Genomic DNA, 13,446 nt, shown 5'->3' on the forward strand with positions numbered 1-13,446 from the left:
GTGATGCAGCGTACTAAAACGTACTGATGCGTTTGAGCAGAACGGCATGTCATACCCAGATATTTTGTTCAAATAAAAAGAAGATAAAGAAGACTCAACTGTATCATATTTTGACTGTATCATAAATCCACGAAGCGAAACGTCGAACATCTGTCCATGATTAGTGTTGTCCGTCAAGTGTTCAATGGGAACGTTTGTAGCAAACTTGATGTGGATTTTAATATGCACATATTTACGTATGCACTTAAACTGTGTTTTGTATTGTATTTGCCATTATCTAAAATGTTTGATGAGTTTTCTATTAATGAAACATTTTATTTGCCATGATGTACAAGTGGCATCGAGGGTATACATTTGAGGATATAAGCTTGAAGAATATATATACTGTATATGTATATATTGTTATCTGTATTTATTGCTCTGTATCTGTATTACTATTGAAGAGTAGTGAGGTATTTATACTGTCACTAATGGAGATCTTTTAAACAATAAACTATAATAACCTGAGTCTGCCGTCGCTTTGTCTTGTCTTTCTTTGACTCGTGTGATGTTGGGAATAAAGTAAATGATTGTCGACTTGAAACGTCGCTGATCAACTCGCCGTTGCTCTGTTAGATGGAATCAAATGTTAGGAGGTATGTGGTACTGCCCACCACAAACCTTTATCTATTTATTGAATGATCCTGATACACTGTGTCATACAAAGCTTGATCTGTAGCGCAACATGTACGGCAGAACACCTGGATGGTGATATTGGTACCATTCATCTTGAGACGTATGGCAATAAGCATTTGTGGATATGTGTACGTGTGACAATTTGCTGTTGAAAGGACTGCATGTACGATGTATCAATTTGTTGTTGGGCGGTGTAACATATGCCCTGCTTAGACCATGACCCTGGTCGTCATGCGTCTCATCGGCTATCCCGACGCCAGTCAACATCCAAAGCGTTACGTAACTTAACTCCATGACGAACTTAGACCACTTTCCACGACGTTTACAAGTTCCAGCCCTGGGTTGAACGATGATGTGGATGCTATTTCAATTCTTGACATTTTCGAGGTGGTTTTATATCTTTTATGTTTGCTGTTTTCGAGGTGATTGTTTCGCCGCGGACTTAAAAATTGTGTTTCCAATAAAGTACAGTATGTGACTGTCACACCTGACGTCATCGTTGACAACGACGGACGAATAGAACAACAATAACATACCATAATAGATATGTTTTTTTTTGCAAATTTACGCCGATTTCTAGCTGCAAGCCTACGAACAACCTGAAGACAGAAAGAAAAGTAAACAACTTGACTAGTTTGATGTGAAATTTTACTTCCACGTGATCCTCCACGTCTTGATTGATGAATTTTGTTTTCATTCTTAAAATTGGAAAAGCTGTGAGGGATAGACGCTTGAATTCATCTATTTTGCACGGAAGACAACAGAAATTAGACGTATTTCACCGTTTCATTCGCTCTCAACGTTTACACGGACGTCATTTTCGTACCCAGTGTCTATCCTCCCGTTTATAGTCAAGGTAACGTTGTACACTACTATGATCTTGTATGTAGCTGACCGTGCATGAACAACTTTGTGCTAAAGATAGATTGTCACCCGATATGTTTTAACACTACGTCCCTCTCTCATCGTAAAGCGTTTCGTAACATGGGCATCAGAAGATCACTGGTGCACGCCGCTGACTGTTCCCCCAGGATTTGTACGCACTATTCGACCGTTACTGCTTACATGAATAGAGATCCTTGTAAGTGACATTTCTATTGATCGGTACAGACAAGTTTAACTCCTTATCGCCAATATTTGGGCCATGGTGAGGTAGCTTTCTTTAGTTGAAGTCAGAGATATCTTCGTCTTCCCGAGCAGGATTACTGAACTGAACTTTGGGTCGATATATTCTGTTAAAAGATCCATTTCCAGTTGCAGGTCGTTAGATTCTGGGCTGGCTATTCCTAAGTGATGATGAAGTTGTTTCCCTTGAAATGACACGAACGCTCAAAAGTTATTGCAGCACATCTAATTGAACTAAAAAGACACAAGTCCGGTCGCTTAAGAGTTGTACCCTAGTCAGGCGTTTGTTCGAGTGGCTTTCGCTATGCCGTGATAGCTAAATTCTCCATCTAAAAAAATTAATCTCTTTGTCTTTCTTGGTCTTTTGATCAGTCCTTTATACAGTAATTGCAAACTGTTATTTCTGTACTCACGTGTTGCTAAATAAAGATTGGTAACCGTGCAAAAACGTCACTGGGCCAAGTCTCACATCAATGCGACTACAGCTATAACATCAGCGCAGCCTTTGCTTCGTTACATCCTTCACACCTGATACGCTTACTGGTTCGCTCCGTGAGCAAACCATGCAAACCTCTTTGTTCGATCAGAAATAAAAACCTCCTTGGTTAGATTCGAGTCATGCAGCAGTCTCAAGGGCAGAGCGACAAGCAAGTACATGAAGTAGCTGACACAGGTACAGCTGCGGATACAGCTAGGAATGGCATGATTGTTGCCGACGTCGAGCCTGACAGGCTCAGTAAATACCCTGGTGGAGGGTGATCAACTTTCAGAGACATCATGCGGAGACATATGGTAGTGCATGTAACGTTATAGCGTTTTGCTACCCACAGTTTGCTACCTAAATGGCCAGTAGCATCCTCCTTCGCTGAGAGCTGGATCCGCGTCGCGGAAACTCAAGGACCTCAAGGGGTTTCTGCGACGCAGATCTAGCTCGGCGTAGGAGAATGGGCTATACCAGTTCTATCGTTTATGATTATTATCGTTATAAAACTCACGACATGGTTATGATATCAATTAGTCGGTCTTCTCAACCAAAACTCATGTGCTCCATGACGGGGACGGGGCAGTCAGAAAGTCATTCACCCTATCTAGCAAATTGACTTTTCATTCAGCTACTAAAGGAGCCTCTGACTCTGAGATTACTAATGTTATTAGCCACCTCTTTACTCACCAGGTAGTCATTCAACTTAGCCTAAAATTGTAAACGTTAATCATCTTCGCTGCGGTTCCTCTGCATGCGAGAAGAAACGAACGCGATGAATGATGAAAACTTAACATGTTGACGTTACATGTATTTAAGGCAAACAAACAAACAAGCAAACAAACAAACAAACAAACAAACAAACAGAATAGAAAGGAAAGGAATACAACTGAGTGAAATAAAACAAGATAGAATATAACGTTAACGTGTTATCTCTTAACAGAATAACGTTAGAAATACAAATGTAAACAGAAATAAAATAGAAATGGAGGAAGTTGTGCACGTTCAATTGCTGCCAGTTCAAGCTGCTCTCGAATATGTAGATTCGAGAGCCTCACCCCTCTGCTTGCTCTATCTTAACGTTAACTGCCCAGGGGCTGCAACCCGTTCTTCATGGCTGTGCAGAGACAGTACGAAATGTACAGACTACAGGCCGAACGGGTCAGATCACTTGATCAAGTGATCTGACCCGTTCGGCCTGTAGTCTGTACATTTCGTACTGTCTCTGCACAGCCATGAAGAACGGGTTGCAGCCCCTGGGCAGTTAACGTTAAGATAGAGCAAGCAGAGGGGTGAGGCTCTCGAATCTACATATTCGAGAGCAGCTTGAACTGGCAGCAATTGAACGTGCACAACTTCGAAGAATTTCCAAGCAAGTGTAATGTAGGATCACAAGCAGTTTCTGACAGCCATAGTTTTTAACACGTATACATGATAGCCATCTTATGCGTCAGAGGGACGGGGCAGTCAGAAAACAATACCATCCCTCCCAACATCTGCTTAAAGTGTAAGGAGCCGCTCATCCCTGCCACCTGTCGACTTTCATCTAAAAACGCAACAACAATTTGGGAGCGTCTAAAGATGAAAAAAAAGTAAAACTGCAACGTTAGTCCAAAGAAAAACCCACTGGGTTGATCAAGTTGATGTGCTTAGATAGCTCAATCTCCTGTATACTAGTTTTCGAAGAAATCATTTCCGCCACAGAGACATACTGAGCACCTCTCAGGAAAACTGGTCAAAGTTCACCAGACTGAGACGTCACCTATTTAAAATGGCGGACAATGGAACCGTTCAGCTGGTAGGTCGCGGATCCTGGTTATTCTGTCGTCATGCTCGCTACGAATATTCAGCAAAGGTACGTCACAATATCATGAATAAACGTTCCAACACCCTGCGTTTGTTTTGACCAGGTAACGCCGACGATAAGTGTTGAATGCGCGGAGAACGGAGCTGAGGCGGCGGCGGGGAGAGATCGGGAGAGTTCGGGGAGCAAACGGCACTCGGTCTACTCCACGTCCTCAAGCCGCAGCAGACAGACCAGCACCTCTGGGTTCCACAGGACGGCTAGTGCTGCAGGGTAGGCAAACATACTGGTTTTACACTATACACTACAGAAGCATACTGCACCTTAACAAGGTAAAGGTGGTGTGATGGTTTTAAATTACGTAACTTAATTGCATTTTGTGGTAAGTAATATGGGTACAGGTCAGTGACCTACATGTACTTGCATGCAACAAGTGAATCATATCAAGGACATTATATGTCCTTGATCATATCAAGTGTTAACAAGTTCGGAGACAACAACAACAAGACCACAGAACAGAGACAGCTGATCAGTATGTTGTTGTTTTTGAATGAAGTGTTTTAGTTTCTTCTAAACACAACCGGTAAGACCACCTTTGTACTAGTAACGTTACATCTGTAATCTTAAATATTCAAAGTTCAAGTCTTACACCCTCATCTTTTGCAGACATCTTGAAGTGTGCTTAGTGTTGTGTGATTTATTGATTTATAAGCATGACAGCACTGGCGTGGATGATTGTTCACTACTTTAGACATGCTACAGCTCAACTGACTTGAAAATGTATCCTGCTTACAATAAAAGTTTTCAACTATCGCAAGAATTCTATTCCTTGCAGTTGCAGTAGGTACCAGATATTTGATTAAAAAAATTATTTAGATTACTTGACAAGACCGATGGAAAGCATCTGGAAGTGCTTAGTAATGATGGTATTCTGGGTAGCCAGCTAGGGTAGTAGGTGACACAGAATCTGAGGACCTGTCAGGATGTTGTTTCAGTGAGGCACGTGTATAACTCAGTCATGAAACATCTCTGTCATCGGTATGGCATGCTGAATTGATACATGTTACATGTACCAGTCAGGATATCAGGATTGCCAAATTTTGGACGATTCAGGTGTCTGTACAACTACTGTACTACTTTTACATATTCAAATTAGAGAAAATTACTTGACACTTATTACAGCTCTGAGACCTTCCAACTATATTGTAATGTAAATGAGGGACTAAGGGTAACATTTTGATTGGCCTGCAACAGGTTAAAGGAGATCTGACATGTCTGATGATAGACAGTTTGGGGTTAGTTTATTTCTGGGTTGAAAGTTGCTACAAGTACTATATGTACTAGTTTGTGGCCATCCTGGTAAGTTTTACATCTGCTCTGAATCTAATACTAAGTAGTTACTCTCTCTTATACTGGGGTAGAGGTAGACCTAGGCACCATGGTGATGTCCAGGGAATAATGACAGGTGAATAAGACCCAGTAAAAACAGTTCTAGAGCAGAGGACTGGATAAAAAGTGTTCACCTGGCTGTACATAAAGAATCAGGATAGTGGAAAGTTTAAGCTGTACTGGAACTGTGCCAGAAACACTTTCCAAATAGGGATCTGGCATTTCTAAAGAGACATTGACAAGGTCCAGCAGCTATCCTTGTTTCCTGTGTAGGACACATCTTTACAGGCACTGCCTCACTGTTATTGATTTAAACATTTTTGGATGCAGATGCAAGAAATAGAGTACTAGCTTCTTAAGCTACGGTTTAAAAGTAAGGCTTACAGGCCCTACACACCACTTCATAACTGGTCCTATAACAAGTTAAACTTTAAAGTAATATTAGGGCCAAGCTGAACGTGTGCATAGGATATCTATTGTATTGTTGAGAAACATTCAGTATGGATGTGGGTCATGTTTTGCATTCATTCACTGAATGATTGGAATCAGGTGTACCATTTATAGCTGACACCTTGAGATATCACAGTGCATTCATTTTTGTGTCCATGCTCAGCCATTGAAAGGAAACGGGTCAATTCACACAAGGCTTATAATAATATACATGTATTGACATATTTCTGGCTTGGGTTTGTACTTATTACGAGTTGAAAGGGCAACATTACTGTTATATTGTTATTGTCCTACAGGCCATCTACCAGTAGACATTTTGTATGATGCTCATGTAAAGTGGTTCTATGGAGGTGTTCCTGAAACTAGGAAATTCAATGACTTTCAATTGATTATGAGCTCTCCTGAGCATCTTTCTGTCATTGTCTTATACTAATTTCTCTTTATTATCTAATTTACTATTTTTGGTTTATTGTTATTATCTCCATGAAAAAAGGCTTTTTCATGGAGATACTGTTTTGCTTGCGTTTGGTGTTTGTGTGTATGTATGTGTCACCGGACGCTTAAAGTCACCATAACTGTAGAACCTGTACATGGATTGTAATGATTTTTGGTATGTGAGTGGGTGTTAGGAGGAGGAAGGTCAAGGTCGATTTTGGCCCCCCTGGCATGTGTGACTGGAACTGCAATGGCGTATTTGTTAAAATCTTCAATGTAGAAGAACTGAAGAGTGAATCGACAGATCGTCATGTTCTTTGGTACACAGGTAGGTTAGACCAAGTTCTACACACTTAAGTGCAAACTATGCAAATGAGACCGAATTTGCATAAGTAAGGAGGTAAATCGTTTGCATGGGTGTCGTCGGATGCTTAAAGTCAGCATAACTGTAGAACGTGTAGATGGATTGTAATGATATTTGGTATGTGGGTATGCGCTGGGAGGAGAATGGTCAAGGTCGATTTTGAGCCCCCTGGTTTGTGTCCCTGGAATTGCAATGGCCTATTTGTAAAAATGTTCTAAAGGGGTATAACTGAAGAGAGGAACAACAGATTTTCATGTTATTTGGTATGCAGGTAGGTTGGACAGAGATGTACACACTGAAGTGCAAATCATGCGAAGTTAGTGTGTTTGCCTGTGTGCGCGCGTGTGTGTATGTTTGTGTCACCGTGTGTGTATGTATGTGTCATCGGACGCTTAAAATCAGCATAACTGAAGAACGTGTGGATGGATTGAAATGATATTTGGTATGTGGGTAGGTGCTGGGAGGAGAAAGGTCAAGGTCGATTTTGGGCCCCCTGGTATGTGTCACTGGAACTGCAATGACGTGTTTGTAAATATTTTGCAAGGAGAATAACTGAAGAAAGGAGCAACAGATTTTCATGTTATTTGATATGCAGGTAGGTTGGACAGAGATGTACAAACTGAAGTGCTAATTATGCAAATTCATACTGAATTTGCATAAGTAATGAGGAATATCTACTCTATTGTGGGCTTTGAGCTCGCACCATCTGTTGGTCTCTTATCTAGGTCAGTAGCTATTTATAGCCACTTCTCCCCTTGCCCGGCCAGTGTGGGTCATACCATTGAGCGATATAGAATGGGGGGGGGGGGGGGAACTGGTTTAATAAAAAAACAAAGTTTCATGGAGATTTTGGGTCCTAAGACTCTTGTTATCATTATTATTGTTATTTATTATCTATTTGTATCTCAATCAATTCTTAAGCTTTCACCACTGTTGCTTTTTTGTGGACAGCACATTTAAAGAAGGTACAAATGACTTTTCATGATGCTTTTTGGAAAACCTGTGAATGTGATTATGACTGTGACTAACTTGATGACTTCTGATCTTGATTTTGCCGATGTAGGGTTGTGCAAGTCAAATATTATAGAGTGTTGCTTACATAGTGAAAATAACCCACCTGCTGTAACTACTTGTGACAATTTTACACACGGTTGGTGAGTATGATAATGATTATGAAGCTAGGAAGTTTTATTATAACTATACTTACTGAAGAAGAATTTTGATTGCAGTACAAATCATTGTGGTTAACTTTCTGTTGGTTTTGTTTATTACTACATATTTGAGAGATTGGAAATCCAATCTCTCCTAGGAGAATTCCAGATTTTCCTGAATTCCAGTCTCTACTGTGACATGTGACAAGCAGAACTGAAAGTACAGCAATGGTTGTCTTGTTATTAACATGAAAGCTTGTACATGTAGATGTACAGTATATGCCATCCTCTATCATCAACAGCTCATAAAGCCTATGTACAACCCTGGAAAGGATTTAGAAGTCTTGCAGTATTGAAATTACAATTATTGATGAATCCAATTATTCCTTATTTGTAAAATAATGAAGGCTAGACTTGGAGGCTCCCAGGTAAAGGTTAAGGACTGATTGAATGGAAGAAGTCCCTCAAATTGTTATGGATATGTGAAAAGAATCGATGATGATTCAGTTATCGCTGGGTGACTGATACTTGGGTAATGACTTGAGTTGGCTTTTAGTTGTGTCTACAAAAATTGCACAGATCGATTTCTGAGCAGCCAGTCTAGATTGGGACATTTACATCATTCAGGAGTATTCAGTGTTGAAGAGAACATGATTGCGTATCTAATAGAATCTGTGAAGGTGACATTACATGTGCAGCTCAGTTTCCACTTTTGGAAAGCTCTAGTGAGCAAGGTTATTGGGTATGTTTAAATCCACTCTGCACTTCACATAATGGCACGTATGTGCAAGTATGGCACGTATGTGCAAGTACATGTACCTCTTCAAAATGTATTCTACCTGTTCATACACTAGTTGGCAGCTACATCTACATAGAATTATAAATGACAGTCCGTTAGAGGTCATTGTAATGGAAATTCTTGCAAACCTGCTGGTATACTGACTTTTTACATCGGAGTCTGTCTGCAGCATAATCAATTTCTCTATTCTTGATTGCTTTCGTCCATAACTACATAGCTAGAAGTGAAACGCAGCAGTGCAAATACTGCCTCACAGCATGGTTATTAACTTTCAACCCAAAAGTACATTACGGGTCCTATACCCGCAGCTATGACTTAAAGCTGGATACCAGCTGTTTGGGAAATAAAATCAATTATTGATAATTGTGTTACTGTGCTGGTTGAATGGTTTGAATGGAAACCACAAAAATTAGCAAGTAATTGATCGGTGATATCAAACTGAAGGGTGTCAACTCGATATTTTGTTTTTAAAGTTGCAGAGGTATGGCAATACGTTATAAAGGATACCATGTCTGGAAGACTCTTATGACATATAGATAGATGTATCTTTCTTAGTCAAATACATTTCTTTTATAGATTGGGTTAATGTTGTAAACAATTAACACACAGTAGCCTTTGTTTTGTAAATAAATTCACAGTATAATATAAAAGGATGCCTCAACATGCTTTTTTAAGTCCGCAAAAAAGCTACATTTGTAGGTTGATATTTGTAATGCATATGTAAACATTTAAATCAATCATAACATTATATCAAAAGTCAGTGATATAGTAGGGATATACAAAGGGCCAAAATGAAAATGTGTTCTTCAGTAAGAGTATATCTATGATATTGGTTTGGTGCTTGACCCCTGGAAATGTATCATAATCACGATACCATATAAGTCTTTTTACAAAAACTTCAGGTCCATATTAGTGGTTTTGCTCAGTCATATTGTAGAGCCTGAGTTATAAATAATGTAAAAATATTTTCAAGCAGTCCCAAATGTGGCATGCAAAATTGAACAATGTTTTTGTCATGGGTGCCCCACATGAAACCAGAACAAATACATCTATCCGCCGTGGCATTTCAAATAGATGTCATCCCAGTGATTCTTGATATTCAAAGGCCACATGGTCAGTTTGTATATTGTCCTCCCCAAAGTAATCCGTTATATGTGCATTGCAAGTGAAGTGTGGAAGAATGATAACTGTCCTGAAGGGTACCTACACCATAGTGCTGTGACAGATAGTTGAAGGTGGAGTTGTTGTCATTATGCGAGGGTAGCAGATGGATAGGTTTGCCCTTCTCCTCTCCTCTCCTCTCCCCACCCAGTGCATGTGGGATGAAAAGTCTCCACCATCAGGCCCACAATTTGCATAGCAGGCTTTATGATGGGTAGTGACGTGCGCGGGGCTCTCCTGGGGCCAGCGCGCAGTGCAGGTAACTGACTTCCATCAAGGAAACCCGACATTTCCTGCACCATGGAGCAGTATCGGTATGCAGACATGGCCAAGAGGTAAGGGAGAATGTCTGCTACTGTGGATTCTCACAGGGAAGAAATTTCAGCAAGGGATTGGAACAAATAACATGTCAAAAGGATTTACTCATTACAAAAGCACCCATGGTAGTACATGCATCAGATTTGGCTGCAGCTATGCTGATTGCGTGTTCATCGTGATATTTACTGTTATGCTTGCTGGCAGCATTCTTTGTAGTTTGTACTTGTGATAATGGTTTGTAAGCAGTAATGTCTACTGTGTGTTTAGTACCAGTCTGAGAGTACCATCACTACTAGGTGTCTGTGATGACTGGATTGCAGACTAGTGATATTGAGCTAGTGGTATCGACCCGCTTACAGCACTGTGTGTACCATCCAAACAGATAGCCTGGATGTTATATTTGGTCATCATTATACCTGTATTTGTTTATACATACACATACAGTACAGCTTTTTGTACTATTATATAGGAAGAGGCAGCTGCCTTTTCTAGGATGCTGACATACATAGACCTAGGGTATACTTACGATAATGATTTACATATCCAATATGCAGGTACAACTGTATATTGCCCCTCATGAATATGTCTGTTTTGACTTGTTTATCTTAATTTGCATCAAGGTCTGATGAGAAATATACCAGCACTGTACATGTAGGTGTTGAAAATTGTCATGAATATTTTAGTCAGTGTCATTTTGAAATACCACTCGGGTGATATAGGTCAGACCAGACAGAATATTCTTTTGAGATTCAGTAGCACGCTACAGTAGGACTAGGTATCCTCTTGGACAAAAGATTTTGGCTCAAGCAGTTGTGAAACGGCTTGGAAGTGATGGCTGCTTCTAAACAAATAAGAGGGAGGAGCTAGACATCAGGGGAAAAAGATACCTCCCTTGTGATATTTTGATTTGATGTCTTGAAATGGTCAGAATTTCCTATGTCCATTGTTCATGTCCATCAGGTTTAGCTTTGATTGTTGCCATACTTTGGTTTATTTGTATTTTCCCTTTCCTATATTGGAGGCAAGGGTAGGATATTAAGATGCATGTGGGTAAGAATTTTGGCAAAAATTCACTGTCAATTGATGCTTCCCACTTTTGAAATCGTAGTGGAAGGAATAATGTGTTTGGCAGCATCTTCTCTCTTGCCCAGGGAACATTGATGTACATGACATGTACATGTATAATGTACTGTTGGTATCTTTTTATCATATTCAGTCTTTTTGATGCTGTACAGGTAACCAGGTTATTCTCCTCCTGTACCTAATGACGCACATGGAAAAAACCCTCACCCGGGAATTCTTGTTTGTCTTGTGCATCAAATTTCATGGGACATATCTACAAATAAGATTTTTCTAAAATTGAATGGCAGATGAAAATGGGCTGCCAGCATCTATGTGTGCAAAGTAACTTAACTGTGAAGAATCCAGTACTTTTTGCTTAGGATTAGCCTTCACAGAGATTGCCATATTTTCTGTAGCAATGGTTTGTATGTTTGTGGTTGAATTAGGATAACTTAAGAAACCATGGATGCATTGTCATTAAATTTGGTTGTGGTTAGGTCTTGTCCTATTGAAAAAAATGGTTAGATTTCGGGCCGCCTTGATGATGGCCAACATGATGGTATGTAATTTACCAAAATTAGGATTTGAGCTGCATAGTTGATTAGGAACATTTCTATTTTAATTGTGCTAAATGACAGGAACTTCAAACTTGGAACATTACTGGATTTAAACAAGGTGATGACCTCCATGATATTTAGATGATTCAAATCATGACCTAATTTGCATAGTTTATTATGGATTATTCATACTAGTGACAAGTGTAGGTTACACTGATGAAGGTTAGACATCTAGGTAACATAAAGGCATGTAGTTTACCCAATGTAGGTTAGATCAAGGTCCTTGGTTAGATGATTAAAGGAGAATATCATCAGGCATAGATCATGTAAATTCAGATATCATTAAGCAGAAATCCTCCAATACCAATCTTTGCTTTCAAATAGCCTCTGACCCAAGTAAACTACTATTGATAGAAACGATCAATACGGTGTTCTAAACAAGTCAGTGATCCTAAATTTAAAGGTGACCTCTCTGATTTCTGTGCCTGTATTTACTCAGTTGGAAATGTGTTAGCTGTGGCCTGGCTTGCCTGACCTTGGTATTTGGTGACCTCAAAAGGATTCTGTCAGTACTGCTGTTACCAAAGTATAACAATCTTTAGATTGGCAGGTAGACAGTTTAAGATATACTACGAGTTATTACTTTTGTTTGCCACCTATAAATGTTTCAACTTCAAGTGGAGGAGTTCCAGTAGTTCTCCTATAGAACACTAGGGGGGGCTACTGAATAGAATGTTCACTAAACTACAGTGATGTTTTTGTACCATTGGGTTTGGAAAAAACTAAGGAAAGTTTGATAGTGTTGTATAATTATTTTTCTGGTTTGACAAAAAAGCATGGGCATTCTGCCATACATGGGTTTAGAAATGAGCTGTGGTATTTTGTGAATGTCCTTAGAGTCAAGTGCTGAATACTTTACCTCAGGAGGTCAACTCAACTGCATGTTGTCATGGAAGTCTTGCCAGCTTATCATCAGCATTCAGACTTTATTTTCCTGAGGAGCGTAACATTTTGATTTATTCAACTTTGTGTAATGCTCTTTGACTGTTTGATTCTGCAAGGGGTGAAAAGGTGTAAGTGATACCCCTGCAGAAAAGTGGTATGTCCAACTGCTAGCCAAATGACCCTATTTAGAATACTGATGGTGTTGTGTTTCAGTATGGCTGCTCATTGGTTGGTAGAGGGTAGGTGGCATGATGTGACTGTATGGATGAGTAGTTTCTGCTCCTGTTATGCAAATTTAGGGTTATACTACTCAGTATACTGTTAGGTTAGGTCTAGAACCTAATTAGATTATTGGTTTACAAAGAAATGATAGTATATATAGATGTAAGGCCAATAGTATAATATTGTTTTCAACATTTCCTTGTATGTGTCTTTGCACATCAAAGACATAAAGCATTGTGAGAGTTTTGATTTTTTGAAGGCCTGTGTCCCCCCTGACTTTGAATGGTCAGAACTGATATTGCACATTTATTTATCCAGACACCATAGTGTATTTCCACGAAGTGCCTTTCTTACAAGTGCCAAGCTATGTTGAAATTTTGTCAATCACAGAAAACATGAAGAGTTGACAAAGTTCATGAGTGATTTTTGTGATGAAGGAGAGAGTCGTTATGTGGTTAAAGAAGAGGAGGGTCCGTCGACTAAGAGGTGTGAGGTATGGATATACCGG

General features: G+C 39.6%; 1 protein-coding gene across 18 annotated transcripts in view; it reads left to right on the forward strand.

Annotated features, from left to right (window-relative positions):
* Positions 1 to 3,801: 3,801 nt before the first annotated feature.
* LOC136433195 (protein Aster-B-like) overlaps positions 3,802 to 13,446 on the forward strand; it is a 58,132-nt gene continuing 48,487 nt past the window's right edge. For 3 of the 18 annotated variants that reach the window (XM_066425132.1, XM_066425136.1, XM_066425139.1), the window contains exon 1: positions 10,120 to 10,169. In XM_066425132.1, the coding sequence (XP_066281229.1) occupies positions 10,135 to 10,169 (35 nt within the window). In that variant the 5' untranslated portion in view covers positions 10,120 to 10,134. Of the gene's footprint in view, positions 4,080 to 4,140; positions 4,359 to 10,119; positions 10,170 to 13,328; positions 13,432 to 13,446 lie in introns of those variants that run through there. The other 15 variants (XM_066425128.1, XM_066425126.1, XM_066425141.1 and 12 more) reach the window with 13 other exon arrangements.

Source organism: Branchiostoma lanceolatum, chromosome 4, assembly GCF_035083965.1.
Source record: "Branchiostoma lanceolatum isolate klBraLanc5 chromosome 4, klBraLanc5.hap2, whole genome shotgun sequence".
NCBI classification, from domain to species: Eukaryota; Metazoa; Chordata; class Leptocardii; order Amphioxiformes; family Branchiostomatidae; genus Branchiostoma; species Branchiostoma lanceolatum.